General features: G+C 38.0%; 1 protein-coding gene across 1 annotated transcript in view; it reads left to right on the top strand.

Moving 5' to 3' along the window:
- The window catches only part of ehd3 (EH-domain containing 3), a 28,645-nt gene extending 12,556 nt beyond the window's left edge, over positions 1-16,089 (top strand). Inside the window, exons 4-6 of the mRNA XM_056269078.1 lie at positions 10,024-10,436; positions 14,187-14,351; positions 14,883-16,089. Of these exons, the coding sequence (XP_056125053.1) occupies positions 10,024-10,436; positions 14,187-14,351; positions 14,883-15,410 (1,106 nt within the window). The 3' untranslated portion in view covers positions 15,411-16,089. The remainder of the gene's footprint in view (positions 1-10,023; positions 10,437-14,186; positions 14,352-14,882) is intronic.
- The last annotated feature ends 3,193 nt before the right edge of the window (positions 16,090-19,282 follow it).

Genomic DNA, 19,282 nt, shown 5'->3' with positions numbered 1-19,282 from the left:
ACATGAGCTGCTAGAACAGTTATCTCTTTCACTTTCTCTCATCGCCTGTCTTTCTCTTTGTTTTAGGATTGAGAATCAAGAACTGGGGCTGGTTGCATAAACCACTAAGATCTTCTTTTTTTTCTTTAAGATTGCTCATAACTTTTTTTTAATCGGTTACATAAAAATGTAGATTGGCTTAATTTGATACTGAAAAGTAAGACTGAATGCCCATTGACTAACTGCTAAGTGGTCCATACTAGATCTTAAGACACTGTCTTAACATGATGGCTATGTTTATACAACTCTTCATAAAATTTAGACTAAACTGCTCGATTCATATGGACTAGTTTTATGATCTCTTAATGAACTTTTTGAAGCATCAAAGTGTAGTTGTGTGGAGTGTCAGTGGAGGGACAGAAATCTCTGATTTCTTTAAAAATATCTCAATTTGTTTCGAAGATGAACGAATGTCTTATGGGTTTCGTTTGATGACATGAGGGTGAGTAAATGACACTTTTTTTTCCCCCATTTTTGGGTGAACTAATGCTTTAAAGAATCAGAGTCACACCCAGATTTGTTAAATTAGCATCCCTGCTGTCTTCTTTTTCTCTCTCCAGAAGTCTAATTTACACGTCAGTGTGATGGTTGTATTTAGCAGGACGTAATGAGAAAATGTCTGTCATGTGCCCTCTGTTCTTTGATTATGTCAAGCGTGACTGTGGAATTTCTCCCGCAGTCTCACATGAGATGACAGTGAGGAACGTTCTCTCTCATATTCATGACTACAGGCAGCTCATTTCTCTTCTTCCTGTAGACGGTGGTTCATATGCACTCAATTAAATCAGTAAGCCAAGATGACTGCTCTGTGAGATCTGTTTGTGAGGAGGATTTGGCCAGGTGTGTTCAGCCAGGTGCATGTGTTTATGTTTATGCTCGCTGTGTGTGTGTGTCTGTAATTATAGCTGGTCTTATTGTCTTTCTACTTAGCCTTGTCCCAGACGGCACACCCACGGGCCTTTCATGGTCGTCATTTGATAAAGAAATTTTTTAAACGCGCACAACATAAAAACAGGCTGAAACTGTCAGGTCTGATTTGCTTTCTTGCACTCAATTCTGTAGTGTTTATAAAGAGCTTTACAGAAGATATACAGTGGGTCCCAAGAGTCTGAGACCACATTAAAAATCTGGGATTCAGAATCAAATTTAAACCTATACATATTTAAAACATGATGACATGATTTGATATAAAATTGAAATAAGAAACCTAATAAGATTCAACACTAAATTGGGCAATTTATATTTCTTAACTTACACTTTCAGTTTGACTTATTATGCTAGTAATATCATTTGTAATGGGTAAAATGTTTTAACATAGAAAAATACAAAATAGAAGCATTTTCACTTGAGATCTTCAACTTGTGGACCCCATTGTACATGTCGAGAAACATTTACATACACTTTTTTTTTTAAAAGTCTGTTATGCGCACCAAGGCTGTATTTATTTGATCAAAAAAATAAATACAGTAATATTGTGAAATACTTCAAATTAACATAACTCTTTTCAATTGTATTATTTATCCCTGGGATGGCCAAGCTAATTTTTTTAGCATCATTACTCCAGTCTTCTGTGTCACGTGATCTTTCAGAAATCATATTCTAATTATGCTGATTTGCTGCTCAAGAAACATTTCTTATCATTATCAATGATGAAAACAGTGATGCATTCTTTTCAGGAGTCTTTGAAATAGATTAAAAAGTTCAAAATACATTTTTGTAACAATGTAAGTCTTTACTGCCACTTTTGGCAATCTTAATGACCCTAATATATAATCATAATTTGGCTGGATGAGATGAACTCAGCCTTTTCCTGACAGCACCTGCAGTATCAATGTCAGAGTAACCTTACTGATGTAAAGTATAGAGCACCAGCACTGAAAGATGCTTCCTCACCCAGATGACTCCATTAATTACGTCTGAACAGTTGTGACAACCATCAGCACTTTTTAATGCATCCATTACAAGAATGGCATCTCGCAGAAAGCATTATAAACTTTGTCTGACAAACCCTGACACAGCATAAAGTATATTCGCAATATAGCCGACTATGCAATGATACCAATGTTAAAGTGGTATTTTTGTATGTGTGTGTGTGTATATATATATATATATATATACTTTACACATTTTTAGGTTGTGCAATTAAAAAAAAAAATGTTTTTGCAATTGACAAAGGAAATATGATCCTAGTTACTCCACTGCTTAGAGAGTCATTAGTAGAGAGTGGCCATTAGCTTCATCATTCAACTTTTCATCACTGTAATACTGTAGGACCCCTTATCCCTTTCTCCCTCCTTCTACTCCATATTCAAGTGTTTGGCAGTGCAGCGTGTTTCTGAGCGTGCAGCTGTAAGGCTCTATTGACCGCTTGCCAGCGCTGCTCCCAAGAGTAGCTTTATCATTCCCAGCTCTCCTCTACCTCCACCACAGTCAGGTGCTGTGAAATAGACCTTTTTTCCTTCAGGAAATACTTCCTGCCAAATCCAATCACTGGAGTTCTGTTGTATTATATTTTCAGCTGACTGAGTAACAGATGAGAGTGGCTCCGATGTAGGTTTGTAGATACGCATTGGTCACTTAAATTGCTCTGTTTGTGGTTAAGGTTTATTTAATGGCATTAGTGTTGTAATAGAATGCTGTGTTAAATAATGCCTTGGCTCTGGACCACACAGAGCTCAAAACCACGCACCTGATGCTGTTTGTCTTTAATTAGAAAAAGGTTAGGGGCTCAGATTGCAACAATATGTGAAACACCTTGTAGCCTACATTGAGATTAAAAAGTCTTAATTTGACAAACATTTTTAAATTCCATTGACTTCATTATTGAATAATGTAAATTTAGCATTAAACTTGCTGTGAATATGTTTGCCATTTAGTCGCATCAAACTGTGTTCGAAATCGCCCCCTATACCCTCATTCACTATTCCCTACATTACTCCAGTAAAATAGTCCACTTGAAGGAGTGAATGATAACGAGTGAGTGAATTCGGACACTGAGTGCCCCGGAAGGGCTGCCGCTTTTGCATAGTTTGTGCTTGCTGTTTAATAATTAATTGAAACATAGCAAACTGGCAGCTCCACCAGTAGTAATGAAAAGATCTATCCTGAACTCTGTCATGGAAACTAGCATGTATAAACTGTAATTAAACAATTCCTTCCATCCATCCATCCATCCATCCATCCATCCATCTTCTTCCGCTTATCCGGGGCCGGGTCGCGGGGGCAGCAGTCTAAGCAGAGATGCCCAGACTTCCCTCTCCCTAGACACTTCCTCCAGCTCTTCTGGGGGGACACCAAGGCGTTCCCAGGCTAGCCGGGAGACATAGTCCCTCCAGCGTGTCCTAGGTCTTCCCCAGGGTCTCCTCCCAGTTGGACGCGCCCGGAACACCTCCCTGGGAAGGCGTCCAGGAGGCATCCGGAACAGATGCCCGAGCCACCTCAGCTGACCGCTCTCGATGCAGCGGCTCTACACTGAGCTCCTCCCGAGTGACCGAGCTTCTCACCCTTTCTCTAAGGGATCGCCCAGCCACCCTGCGGAGAAAGCTCATTTCGGCCGCTTGTATCCGGGACCTTGTACTTTCAGTCATGACCCAAAGCTCATGACCATAGGTGAGAGTAGGAACGTAGATTGACCGGTAAATCGAGAGCTTCGCCTTGCGGCTCAGCTCTTTCTTCACCATGACAAACCGGTACATCAACTACATTACTGCAGAAGCTGCACCGATCCGTCTGTCAATCTCCTGTTCCATCCTTCCCTCACTCGTGAACAAAACCCCAATATACTTAAACTCCTCCACTTGAGGCAGGAACTCTCCACCAACCTGAAGTGGGCAAGCCACCCTTTTCCGACTGAGGACCATGGCCTCGGATTTGGAGGTGCTGATTCTAATTAAACAATTTAATAATCAATTAAAAAGGAATTTATACCTGTATGATATTGTTTGGAAAATGGATGGATTATTGATTCAGCTGCAGCGCCATCTCCTGGTGAGTCGCAGGAACTCATTCACTGCGCGAATCTCACAGTGCATTATGGGTATTCTCTAGCCGTTGAGTGTACATCAGTTGTACACTTGTTATTGTGGTGCTTTGTGGGATTGAATGAGTGCACTCAATTACTTCCTCAATGGTTTCGGACACCACTACAAATGGCTGTCCCTTCAAATAGTGCCCTATTTAAGGGTATAGGGGGTGATTTTGGACACAGTCTTAGTGTAGTCTGATTCACAAACAAATGATTCTTATGAGATGGTTCTTTTCAGTGAATCAGTAATATCCAGCACAACCAAGAGTCTGAGTCATGATTCATGAACAAATGATTTTTATGAGCTGGTTCTTTTTAGTGAATCACTAACATCTGGCACAACCAATGTAGTCTGATTCATTAACAAAGGATTCTTATGACCTTGCTCTTTTTAGCGAATCACTAACATCTGGCTCGTACATTGTAATCGGATTCATAAACAAATGACTCTCATGAGCTGGTTCTGTTTAGTATATCAATAATATCCAGCACAACCATTGTTGTCTGATTGTGAGTCGCTTATTTTTTTGCGAATCAAAAACATACACCACAACCAGTGTAGTCTGATTCTTGGACAAATCAGTTGGATCTCTTAATGTATATAGTTCAAATGTTGGGTTACCAGTTTGAATCAGTCTGACTTTCACTGAACTGAATCCATAGGAGCGGCTACTGAATCAACATCTTAACTGAACTGAAATAAATCATTAGTTTCAGTGATGTCTGTATAGACATTGTCCATTTGAAATTATGTTTTTATGATTGTTTTTTTGTTTGTTTGTTTTTTATTGTGCATGTTGTATGATTGACATTTTCAGCATCTTCCTCAGTTCAGGACGTTGCAGTGTAGAAATGCAGCACAGCATCAGCCAAAACCATTATCTTTTATGTCCCTCTACCCCCATGTTTTTTTTTTTTATCTGTTCATTCCAGACCGTATTTCTCTTTCTAGTGCCATTAACTACCTAAACTTTCACTTTTGTCATTCAAGGAAGAATTTGAGACATTTCAAATTAAAAGTCTATCCTTTTATTCCCTGTGTTACTGTAATTTGATATCTTTGTATCTTTTTCTTCCCATGAACAGTTGCTACAGAAGAGGGCTTTGGTTATAGCAGCCTGCATAAATGTCCGTATGGAGGTATTGTAGATATTGCCAAACTACTGTTAACACCTGCAGCTTATTACGCCAATGAAGTTCCAGCACTCCAGACGTGCTGTGAAATCACAGGGCCTCCTGCGATTAACACTCAGATCTGTCCCTCTTCAACAATATAATCACAGCTGTAATGCCAAGCCCAGTTTCACCGCTGTTATTGTCCTGCTCTCAATGACACTGTCTCATGTGTCTGTTACTGTAGATGTTGTCTTTCTTAGATCCTTGAGTTTGCTAGTCTCAGTCTGAAGTTATACAAAACTGGATAGAGATCTATAAGTTGTTTAAAAGAAAAAACACACTATTGCAGGTGACAATAAAGCCTCTTCGTGTGAAACTGCCAAATCGGAAGGGATGGTCCACCCCATTCCTGTAGGCATGGGATCTTCCTGTGGAAGAAATGGTTATGTCGGCCATATTCCATGTCACTGATTTGAAATATTAACACACTAATTCCTCCCAACAGAACTGCCGACTTTGGAAATATACTCTTTTTTTCGATCACGTCGTGCCAAAACCCTTTGGGTATAAAGGTGGTGCACTGGCAGTGTAACTCGCACTAATCTGGATCATGTTACAGAAGATATACATCAGAACAAAAGCAATGACAGATTGACCTAGCTCAAAAGCAAAGCTTGGTCAGTCATTGCCTTTTCTCCTTTCAGAAAAAAACTTAACATTCCAGGTGGAATATATTACAGTTATTCATAAACCTTCATATTGTTTTCCCATCAAGTGTGTCCTAAATGGTAATTATTGAAATAGTAGAGCCAAAAACCTAAAATATAAAAATAAAAGCTAATTAAAAATATTAATTATAAAAACTAATATAAAAAAGTATATACTATTATTAAGAATATTTGAAGTATTTATATAATATTTATAATAATATTTTGAATATGCTTTTATTTAAAATTTGAATTTTAGTCTCTTTTTATTAGTTTCTGTTTTTTTAATTATTTCTACATAGCTTTAATTTTTTATTTGTTTTAGCATGTAATGTAGCATAAATGTGGAGTGAGGGGACAAAAATAGATTTTTTTTCTAGTTTATGAATATCTGTTCGATGTTTTTCTTCTGTCAGTGTAAACTTTATATCTAGCAATATTGTGATTTTCTTGTCACAAGCATACAGTGTCCTAACCGGTTGCAATGGAATAGTAATTTGTCTGTCACTAAAAGCAAACACTGCGCAATAACAATCTCCTGTTGAGGCTGATTAGGACACAGTGGTGTGGTTTGATTCATTTGAACTGTATTGCATTGGCATAACCCGTTTTTTTTTTATTCATCAAAACATCCTAGAATTAAGTCTTTTTTTATCCTCTGTTGCATTGCAGCAATGCAAATGGATTTGGAGATATCGTATCATGCATTACAAGAGACTAATTAAACCAGAGCATTAGGTTTCATTTGAAGGATTCTGACCCCTTTCAAAATCTCAGCAGCTAGAAAGTTGAACGTGCAGTCACCCAGATAATGTAAAAGCTAGTTTTACACTCCTCCATAAGAGTCTGCAGCTTTTAAAGTGCCCCTATTATGGATTTTTGAAAATGACCTTTCATGTAGTGTGTAACATCTCTAAGTGAATGAAAACATCCTGCAAAGTTTTAAATCTGAAAGTGCACCGTATATAAAGTTATTGTCTTTCAAAAGTAAGAGTCGACTCTGAGTCAATGAAATTGTTTGTTTTTCAAACGAGTCCTAAGCCGTTTCGTTGTGACGTCAAGACGAAACATTAGCATATTGCCCGCCCACTTATTGCGCACGCAGACACCAGGGAAAACTTGAACCTCAAACCGACAGCTGATTCCCGTGGATACTGGATAGCATCATGTTGAGAAGAAGCTGTGCTCTACAATGTGAAGGTAAAGCCAGTTTTATTCACTGCCCAAGGACGAGCTATTTAAGAATCTAGTGGTGCAACGGATCATCATTGATCCGTGATCCGTTCGGATCAATATATTCGGTTCTGCACACACGTGATCCGCGGATTGATTTATGAAAGAAAAAAAAATTGTACGCATGTTCAGTCCACACACATCTCCACTGCGTGGTCATGGCGAGCGGAGGAACGAAGGAGCTTGAACGCCCCGCGTCATTTAAATCCCCTGTATGGGAGCATTTTGGCTTCCCTGTCAAATATAATGATGACGTAAAGAGCTTAGTGGATAAAACCGTCACTGTAGATTTGTTTTACCAACGTTTATGTTACATCAGTCATTCACGCTAGAGCTTGGCTAATGTATGCACTGTTATTGATACAGTTTACACATGTTCACCGCAATAAATTAGAAAAATTCTCGGTAAATAAGTACAAGTAAAATATTCGGTTTGTTGATGGACATGCACTTGTTAATGCTGATGGTGAGGAATTACAGTTGCAACATCTCATAATGTACCTCAAACTGAGTAGTGTATCACCCAGAAACGTCCTGCTCGAGTCGTCCTTCCGATGGAGGTTCAGGTTGAATAACTAGTTCTTCCAGAGTTTAATCAATTACCATTGATTAGGTAAAATCGACGTTATTGTTCGTTACTGTGTTTAGTTTACGGTGTAGGATGCTTCAGGACAAGCAGAGCTGACGTTGTTATGGCAATGGACGTTTTTGTTTTCGACACGCGCTGTACGTGGTAGACCAATCACAACAGACTGAGCTGTCTGGCCAATCAGAGCAGAGTAGCTCGCGAAAAGGAGGGATTTAGAGAAATTGATTCATCTGACGAGTCGTTTGAGAATCATTGAAAATGTGATGTGCAAATGTATATTATGAGAAAATGAAACAGTTTTTTGACCTTTGATGCATGTAAACCTGTTGTAGGAGACTCCAAAACAACATTAGGAAACTTTAAAATAGCATAATAGGGGGATTTTAAAATGAGAGCCAGACTTAAAAAGGGTCATTCTGAATCATACAGTTGGGCTTTTGCTATAAACATCTTCAGTACTTGATGTAGACTTGACTTGATGCCTGTTAATGCATGTAGTGAATATTACAAGTAAAACAGTGTGTTTATATTATCTTAAAAAAATAATGTATATAATTTAGACTGACTTTTAACCCGTTTAATCCCACAGGTCACAATTGTGACCGCAGCTTTTTTCTTATTTCTGGAAGCTCTTAAAATGTTTTTATTGACTTTGGGCAAGAAATTCAACTTTTGAATGACAAAATAGATTGTCTTGATTAAAATCAATTAATGTCATGTGACTAGTGTGAAAGGTCACATGACCAGATCAGTTCACTTTCTGCTTGCACATCTAGAAGAAGATGTCTTCCTCAGACTACTATAAAAAGTAGTATATAAAACATCTTAATTTGCAAATAGAACTATCATATTTTGTACATATAATCTTTAAAGGGTCTACTACTGATATATTTTGAGAATTATACTCCTGCATATATATTTTGCTCGTTAGACTTGTAAATTTGTTTACGGTCACAATTGTGACCGGTAGTATAACACAGTGCTTCAATTGAAAACAGAGGTATTGGCAGGTTTTGGCAGGTTTTGGCAATCCTACACTGAACATGCCACACCTGTGAGGGGGATGGATGATCTTGGCAAAAGAGAAGTGCTCACTAACACAGATTTAGACAGATTTGTGAAGAATATTTGAGAGAAATAGGCCTTTTGTGTACATAGAAAAGGTCTTAGATCTTTGAGTTCAGCTCATGAAAGATGGGGGCAAGAACAAAAGTATTGCGTTTATAATTTTGTTCAGTGTAGTGATGAGTGTCCCAGAAACGGTCAATGTGCTGGACCTTCTTGACGTACGTGACCCCCTTCCCCCCACCCCAAATTGAAAGTGACTGTGATAGTGATGGCTCAGATAGGGAGTACCAGGGTGAAACAGCCCATTTGCCAAGTAGACTATTGAATGGCGATGCAGAGGTGAATTATCTGGAGGACTGGGCAGATGTTCATGAGAACCAATTGGTGTGCCCCACACATGACCACAAACAACCCTTTCTACAACGTACGGCCCATCTTCAGTGCACTGAATGAGTGAACACACATCTCCCTGAAACTGGCCTAGGACAGGGCCCAAGTGTAGTCATGGTCTAGCCCATACGGGTCTAGCCGAACAAGCAGAAGTTCCTCCAGGGTGTAACTTTGTACATGACAACCTTTTCACCTCACTAAGCCTTCTTCATGAAATGACAAAACGAGATATTGGATGTCTTGGCATGAATTGTGTCAATAGGTCTAATTGAAGAATTTGAATGAATTTTGACTATGTTGTTTCCCACCGGTCACTATTGTGACCCGAGTATAAAACCTAATATTTCACTAACTTAACCAACATAAAATCAAAAAAGGCATAATGTTTGAGTGTTAGGGAGGTCTAAGGAGTAAAATGGATGTACTCAAGTTGCAAGAAAAAATTTGGGATTAAACGGGTTAATATGTAAAAGGCATTTGCTAATATTGCATAGTTCATCTAAATACATCATTTACTTTTCCGAAATATTCTACATATTGCAGCCTTGGTTTAAAATGAATCATCATCTAGCTGTCCTCTTGAATGGTGGACTTACTGTTTGACTCCAGAGAGAGCTGCAGAAGCCATTAACTGCCAGACATTAGATCATAAAAACCACAACAGGCCTGAGCATTTTAACGATACTTGGAAAAGAGTCAACAGCTTCAGTGCTATTGAGTGTCTAACAAGGTCATTTTACCCATTGTGATTGGCCGGCTGCCTCTCAGCTCTCATGCTAGCATCCATGCGGTACAAATGCTTTGTGAACCATAGATATTGGACAGGATATCAATCTCTTTTCCAATCTCTCCTTCAGGCTATGACTTCGCTGCGGTGTTGGAGTGGTTCGCCGAACGCGTGGACCGCATCATCCTGCTGTTCGACGCCCACAAGCTGGACATCTCGGACGAGTTCTCTGAGGTCATCAAGGCCCTCAAGAACCACGAGGACAAGATCCGTGTGGTGCTCAACAAGGCCGACCAGATCGAGACGCAGCAGTTGATGCGCGTCTACGGCGCCCTCATGTGGTCGCTGGGGAAGATCGTCAACACACCTGAGGTGATTCGTGTCTACATAGGCTCCTTTTGGTCGCATCCGTTGCTGATTTCAGACAATCGCAAGCTGTTTGAGGCAGAAGAGCAAGACCTGTTCAAGGATATCCAATCGCTGCCCCGCAACGCCGCCCTTCGCAAGCTCAACGATCTGATCAAGAGAGCTCGTCTGGCTAAGGTAAACTTTTATTACTATAAAAGTATTTTTTTTTTACAAACAATGTTTTTCAACAGCAATCCGCCTCCTAGATATAACTGTAGCTCAGGTAGTCAAACATAAAGCTGTCATTTAAAAGGAAACTGAAACTCTCTTCCGTCGGTTCATTTACGTCTGAAATCCTTTATTATCCGCATCAGTACAAATGTTGATCAAAACACAAGGGCCAGGCCAAAGAGACCCGTTCTGGAAGTGGACATGTTAGGGAATGTCAGTACTAGTCACTTATCAAACTCCATTTAGATCTCCAGGTCCAGTCGGATGCATTAAAAAACATACTTTAAAAGTAAGACCCACCTGAGGTTTTATCTAAGTATGATACTGAATTTAAACATGTATTTGCATTTAAACATTGATAAAAGCATTATAATATAACCATTAGTATTTTCTGGAAATTACTTAATAAAGTCATTTACTGATTTTCATGTCTCTCCGAGACGTAGAACAACATATGGTCAACAATCGTTCTCTTATAAAGCAGCGAGCCTTTGGAACACTCTTCCAAACAAAATTATCTTATGTACAAACTATAGTACATTTACACGCCTGACCAAACAGTGGTTATTATCAAAGCAAACCTGTACGCACTGAATGACTGTGATATGAATGATGTAAACTGTGAATGAGTGAGTGATAGTTTCCTGAAGTAGAGTGTTTTTTTATGATGCGAGTGAAGTAATGCTTCCATGTATTAGTTTGTATATATTTTATGAATTTTTGTAAGTATAACATCAACCTGTCCAGGGACAGCGGGTGGAAATTAGCATTTTTTGCTATAACCTGGCACATGACATGACTAATGTTTTTTTGTGCATTGTCCCTGATCAAATAAAGAAATAAACTAAACTGAACTAAACTCCAAACTCATTAGCTGTTATTTTTCCTTGGAGCTCAAAAGAATACATTTGAAGAATCTTTTTATGCAGCTATTTGTCATATAATAGTTACAATAGTGACCATGGCTATGAACTCTTCTTGTATATGTGTAGATTTTCCTTTTGAGTTAGACAATAATGTCAGAATGTTCATTTTTGGGTGAACTAATCCTATAAGTTCCAAACTCTTGATGAGTTCTGACTTCTGAACCGAACAACTACTGAAACCAAAAGCTGGATATGGCTAACAAACTGCTTAATGTTTGGCAAGCAAAATTTGTCTGAACGGAAACAAGTCTCAGCACTTATGCTTTTATAGTGTTGATGTTCAAACGGAAAATATTTGGTGTGTGATTCAGAATAAAAGGTCTGTTACTTCATTTATTCAGTTAACATGTTGCTGTTCCAACGTGTTTTTGATGTGGTCCAGCATATATAGCTCTAGTGTAAAAGTAATAGCAGTGTATACATGCATTTTGTGTGTTTACAGGCATTTTGTCTGTCTGAACTTGCAGACTTTACACAGTAATGAGGACATTTTACAAACTGTACTGTCTGCTGATGTGGCTCCTTGATGTTTGGCTACGTTTTTGATCAAGACTAAACCCAAGGGTTATAAAAGATACTGGTTGTGCAGGAAATCACAGCGAAACTAGATGAACAAATGCAAAGAAAGTCCTTGACTTTGACTCAGGGGTCAGTGATTAGTTGGAGATTGTTAGATGTGCTGAAAGATACTGAGGGATCATGAGTCAAAATGCCATTCCCCATAAAGACATGATTATAAATGACCTTGAGTGATTCAACAGTCTTCCTTGCTTTAATTACAAATTCTAAATCCAAGTCAAGTCAATGGAGTTGGACAAAAACTACGATAAAACCTGTTGGAAAGCATCTTTTGCAGCGATTTTTGTGTGAGAATATCAGTGAACACCCCAGACCACTCGGTGAGTTTCACGTCTTTGTAAACTAAAGTTTAATGCGTTTTATGAAGGATTGTTCCTGTGCACCTATGCAACCATTGTGGAGGTGGGGGGTGCTACCACAGAAACCGAAAATTCTCGGGCCAGCAGCATGTGTCCAAATTTCAATCTTAACCGTTCTATTTCATCAGAAACGATCTTAAAACAGGGCTTTAAGTGTAAAATACCGAACTTGTCCTTTAACCTGTTAACTGTCAACCCCCCTTTTGAGCATTAATCTGAACTTAAACTGCTAAGTAAGTGTCTTCTTTAAAAAAGAGTGCAAACTTGGGCCTGTATTCCAAAGCATTCATGAAGTGCAAACAACCATTTATTGCAGAAGTGAACGCACTTCAAAAAATGAAAGGGTAAAAAGTTATATAGCCAATGTACAGAACTAAACATTTTTATTTTATACAAAATATATATATATATAAAAAATTGGACTGAAATTACTGGAAAATCTAATCAAATTAGATGTTGATGTCACAAAAATTGAGCCTGCTAAATGGTTTTAAAGTACCATGGTAAAGCAATGGCTGTCACAGATAAATTTTTGAGTGTTTATGCTTTCGAATGATAATATAAATATATATGGGTAGGTTTAAGGGTGAATTAAGGTGCAAGAGAATGGTCAATAGTGTAATTATAGATTTATTTACTGAAATTAATTACATATGTAAATACATGCAGTTATATTAAAAAATATAAGTACAATGTAAAAATATGTGTGTACACAATAAGTTAAAATTTTAAATGTTAATACACATGTAATATAAAGAGGGACCAGCATTATTTTTTTTAAAGCATATTACCTTTTTAATTATTACAGTGTTTATGTATTAGTTTGACAGCCCTAGCGTTTTTATTATCTTTTGTCGGCTGCTGTAATGGCCAGATTCCACATTAAAACAATGTTTTTCAACAGCAATCCGCCTCCTAGATATAACTGTAGCTCAGGTAGTCAAACATAAAGCTGTCATTTAAAAGGAAACTGAAACTCTTACGTCGGTTCATTTACGTCTGAAATCCTTTATTATCCCCATCAGTACAAATGTTGATCAAAACACAAGGGCCAGGCCAAAGAGACCCGTTCTGGAAGAGGAAATGTTAGGGACTGTCAGTACTAGTCACTTATCAAACTCCATTTAGATCTCCAGGTCCAGTCGGATGCATTAAAAAACAACATTTATGTTTTGTCTCTGTCCCTCACCCTGATCATACAGATGTGCTTCCCCTCCTGTCATCATTTATACAGTCACCTTCCTTCCACGCTGGAGCCAGGCCCCTCTCTGCCACACATGACGATTTATTTAGTAGCTTGTGTATTCTTGCTAATATTCAGCTTTATAAGTAACGTTTTAACACATGTTTTTTATCTATAAAGGATATACAATCTAACAAAGCCTGTTAAGAACATTTTCAAGTCATATTTCAGACTAAAATCAAGAATAAAATTTAAGCCTGTTTTAGTAATATTTGGATCGACCATTCAGTCATTTTAAATCCAAGCTTGATTTAGCTGCATTTAAGGGCTGCTACTATAAATGATAAAGAAGAAAAATGTATTAATAATAATTAATTGTTTAATATTAAGAATTCTCCATGATAATTCCACATTCCCCCCTCCACATAAAAAAAAATTATTCATATTGTGAAAATGTCACAATAAAAAAAAAACGTAATAGTCCTAAAACTATTAATTTATTTATGAATTAATGATTTTTTTATTATACAGTATTGAGTTTCAATCATTTATTTAATGTATTTTATTTATTTTTGTGAAATACAAACTAGACATGCTCTTTCTAACTGTAGTCTACTGATGCTTGCTTTATAAAATTACAAGGAGCTTTGTTTTTGTGCTCTCACAGGTCCATGCATACATCATTAGCTCCTTAAAGAAAGACATGCCCTCAGTCTTTGGGAAAGACAACAAAAAGAAGGAGCTGATTAACAGCTTGGGCGAGATCTACAGCCGCATTGAGCGAGAACACCAGATTTCCCCGGGAGACTTCCCTAATCTTAAGAAAATGCAGGTAAGGTCAATCGAAACAATAGAGACTGATTCAAGAATGCTTAACTAGGACTTTTAAAAGGTCTTTCTCTAGAATCATTTGGCACATTTCAGTACACATTAAAAAGCAGCATTCATTTTTCCACATTTCATTCAAGCCCATATGACTTTTTTAAATCAACAAAAGCAATAGAAATGCTTCATCTTTGGGTGGACCTCTCCAAACCTGATTATGTGTCTGTCTTATAGTTAAAAATGACCACTTGAGTAAGAATGCAGTTTATATAATTGATGCTTTTATAAAACAGCTCTACAAACAATTGAATCTTGAGTCATTTGCGTTTCAGACAAAATTTGGCCAGTTAGTTTGTATGTTTCTTCTCCGCCAACACAAAACTATTTTCAAAAGAAGCCAAAGCATCAAGGTATTCATATTGTCAAGCAGCAACAGCCTGTCTGGAACAGAGTATGTGAGGGGAGGGGAGCTGTTTTACCCTAGAAGTATCAACAGATGTTGACAGGATCTTTTGTTACATTCTTTCCCGCTGAATAGGATCAGCTTCAGGCACATGATCTGAACAAGTTCCAGCCTCTGAAAATGAAGCTATTGGACTCCGTGGATGACATGCTGGCTCACGACATTGCCCAGCTTATGGTTCTGGTACGCCAGGAGGAGACGCAGCGCCCCAATCAGATGGTGAAGGGCGGCGCCTTCGAGGGCACTATGAACGGGCCGTTCGGACATGGATATGGCGAGGGGGCCGGCGAGGGCATTGATGAAGTCGAATGGGTGGTGGCACGTGACAAACCCATGTATGATGAAATCTTCTACACTCTCTCACCTGTCAATGGCAAAGTGACTGGGGCCAATGCCAAGAGGGAGATGGTGAAGTCCAAGCTGCCAAACACTGTGCTGGGTAAGATCTGGAAGCTGGCTGACATTGATAAAGATGGGATGCTCGATGACGAGGAGTTTGCCTTGGCCAACCACCTGATCAAGGTCAAACTAGAAGGTCACGAGCTTCCAAGCGAACTGCCTGCTCATCTTGTGCCGCCCTCCAAGAGAAAGGTTACAGAGTAAGATTGAAGCGGCTTGGAACCTGGATGGATTTTGGAAAAGCGAATAGTGTGCATTTAGGTTGCAGTTGAATTATTGATGGCTGGACAACCATTATATAGAAAAAAACAGTGACTTCGTTGAAATGTGTGGTTTATGCTTCAATTGCAAGAATGGATTTGAAAATGATCCACCTTTTCAACTATTTTGACCTGTGTATGTTTTTTTTTAGTTTAGTTTAGTTTTTTTTTATAAACAAGTCGTACTGTCTGCAGTGTTTAAAATAGCTTTCAGATTTTAGTCATATTTTTATGCCATAGTTTCAATTTCATCTTTTCAGCTATCATGACTCCAACACTGTGTCCTAACCAGACGTGTTGCGATAAAAGATATTATATGTAAAACAGCACATTTTGTCGATCGCTTGGTTGCATTTCTGCGACATTGTGCTGGCTAGCTTCGCCCACAGTGAAATCTCATTGGACCTACTTCACGTAACTACATTAAACATCAATGTCAATGATTGGTTGTCATTGTGTCATGTTGCATAGCTGTTTCGCGTGCCGAAGAATTACTTGTCGCTTGCGTCTGGTAAGGATGTGCTAAGATGCTTTATCAATATATTTCACTTTCATGTTTAATTTACACTACTGTTCAAAAGTTTGGGGTCAATAATATGCTTTTGAAAGTATCTTATGCTCACCAAAAATAAAGTAAAAAAACCTGTGGTCAACGCTGAATTGTTCAGCATCATTACTCCAGTCTTCAGTGTCACGTGATCCTTCAGAAATCATTCTAATATGCTGATTTGATGATCAAGAAACATTTCTTATCATTCTTAATGTTGAAAACAGAGTTGCTAAATTGTTTGGGGAAAGCGAGATCCATATTTCAGGATTCTTTAAAAAATAGAAAGTTCAGAAGAACAGGATTTATTCGAAGTTGAAATCTTTTGTGACATTATTAATGTCTTTTAATGTCATCATTGCTGAATAAAAATATTTTCTCTAAAAAAAATCTAACTGACCCCAAACTTTTGAACGTGGTGTATATCAGACTGATCTGTGTCTCAGGTGGGATGTGAGACATCAATTACTGCAGAAAAACATGAATTTTATTCTGAATCTTAGTATCAGTTGTTGTTTTACATGCACAACTGGTATAATGGAACGAGTAAAGCAAAATTCCTTTTATAACTAGGTGTAATTGTATTCTCTTCTTGTTAAGGCGGCATCTTAATGAATGCGAGTCCTTTCTAGCCTGACCAAGAGACTGTTAAAACTGTATAGCCGTCATGTCAGAAGACTCAATGTTTAGTGTTTTGATGGACCCGTAGAGCTAGTATCCTTGTCAATAGTATACTGTATATGTTAATGCTTAACATATCTAAACTAAATTGGGTTATATTAGTTTTTATGTAATTCCGGTCTGAATTCCAAAGAAAAGAAAAAATAGATTGACTCTGCGAAACAGCTGTTACACTTTATTCAAATGATGTGAATGAGAGTTTCTACATTCAAATGCTCATTGAAAGAGCAGCGGCTTTGGATCTAATATGTATCAAGTCCTATTACTTTATTATATCAGCATTTAATGAACTCTTTACCTCTCTATCCACCCCTTGAAAAGCAGTTATCTAGAGCTGTCACATTTTCTCCTGCAGATATTTAGGATCTGAAGGTAAATTGATAGGGTTTTATGCACTGAACTAAATGGTCTTTAAAGTTATAGATCACCCAAAAAATGACAATTCTGTCATTATTTACTCAACATAATGTATTTCCAAACCTGTATGATTTAAATACTGTGGTTGACAACAAAAGGAGATCTGCTTTTTTTCTAAACAAGCCCCATAAAGTGTCATAAAATAGTTTGATACAGCTTATACACTATATTCCATGTCTTCTGAAGCAAGTGATTAATTACTGAAAATCGCCATATTACGTACATATTGTAATTTGGCATGTCATGATTGGTTATGAGGCACACTGACGTGTTTGGCATCACAGTGCCATTAAAGGGATAGTCCTCCAAAAAACTAAAATGTTGTCATCATTTCCTCACCCTCATGTCGTTTCAAACCTAATGACTTACTGTCTTCTGTGGAACATAGAAGAAGATATTTTGAAAAATGTTGTTATATAAACAGTTTCGGTTCAGATTGACTTCCATTTTTATATGGACGAAAATACAATGCAAGTCAATGGGAACCAAAACTGTTTGGTTATCAACATTCTTCAAAATATCATATTTTGGGTTCAGCAGAAGAAAGAAATACAGGTTTGGAACAACATGAGATAAAAAAAAATATACACATTTTGATGGACATGATGACTAAATAATGACAGGATCTTTACTGTGTGTACTGTTCCTTTAAATCTGATCTGCTTTGATTTGACTGCCCAGTTGCTTATGTGAAATATCTCCACTGATTCCAACAAAACCTCTAAGCCTGTTTAGTTTGATGAATTAAACCTAAAATCTGCCTCGGTGCCTTGAGACACACCCGCCTCAATCAGATTTGTGACATTAGAAATGTATAAAGCACATTGTCGTATTCTACAATACCATTACATGCTAATAAATTGAACTGACATTTCTTCCAAGACTTTCATTAATGCTCCATTTACAGTTTGATGTGAGTCTCAAATGGAAAAATTCCAGACGTTTTGCACATCAGATTTTTTTGGGCCATAAAGTAGTGTTGTGTATTTCTGTGTTTGACCAAGTATGTACATGTATTTGGGTGCAATATGGTTTGCAAATGTATTATGAAGTAGTTTGTGTACGTGTGCTTGTGTGGAGCACAGATGCTCTGTTGCTCATTGTGTTTTAACCAGTGCGGACAAATTATGTGAGACACTACTGTTCAGGGAGGTGGACATTATTCAACTAAATAAAGATCAAACTCATTTAAAGGTCTTTTGTGTTCAGGTTTTTTTTGTTTGAGTCTCGTTACATGTCGACCTAACTATATTTATACTAATTTTGTTTTGGAGGGCTCCTACAGTTGGTTTAAATGCATCCAAAAAAATAAACATTTACATTTTCTCATACTTTGCACCACCTCATTTCTCAAACTGTCTGAAAACGGTTCGTTTAAAGATTCAGGGCCCTCTTTTAATGATCTAAGCGCACGGTGCAAGTGCACTTAGGGCGTGTCCTAATCCACTTTTACTAGTTTAACGATGGGAAAAATGGTCTCCATGCCAGGCGGTGGTCTAGAAGGGTTGTCTCTATTCTCTTCATGAGTAATGCGTGTGTTTTGGGCATTACGTGCAATAAACCAATCAGAGTCTCATCTCCCATTCCCTTTAAATGCCAGTTGCACTCGTGGAATTTGATAGTGGAAAGACTGAACGCTTCTCCAGAGAGGAAACGGATCTGCTCGTGCGCGAGGTTAAAGCGCACAAGCAGACCATCTATGGGACAAGCCGGATTCCACCATATCTTTATGTACACAATAATAATATTTTAAATTGTAATCCGTTTATTTTTAATATTTGGCTGGTTTGTGTGCTGCAGCGTCCCTGTGTGTGTAATAAGCAGAGTGTACGCGCGTGTTGGACCCGGCGCATATGACTAACGCGCTCTTTAAATAACAAAAAACACATTTCATTTGTATAGAAAGTCTGGCCACTCTCCATTGACAAGCGTTAACTTCCTTGAAGGCGGGTACTCTGTTGAAGTTTAAAACTCTTGGATCTGCCCAGAGTCACTCTGGATCTGCCATAACCAATCGCTAACGTTTGGTCGAGACGTATGTCTACAACTCAAACTAGCGCACCTCAACGTCATCGTTCTCAGCCACTCCCTCTGTTCGGTGATTGGACCGGCAAAAAAATGATCAGAGAAAACCCAAGAATATACAGCAAACCCAGACGTAGTACTGAAGG

Source organism: Rhinichthys klamathensis, unplaced genomic scaffold (assembly GCF_029890125.1).
Source record: "Rhinichthys klamathensis goyatoka isolate OS25496 unplaced genomic scaffold, OSU_Roscu_1.1 h1tg000281l_1, whole genome shotgun sequence".
In the NCBI taxonomy this organism is placed as follows: domain Eukaryota; kingdom Metazoa; phylum Chordata; class Actinopteri; order Cypriniformes; family Leuciscidae; genus Rhinichthys; species Rhinichthys klamathensis.
This window is presented reverse-complemented; position numbering and strand designations above follow the sequence as displayed.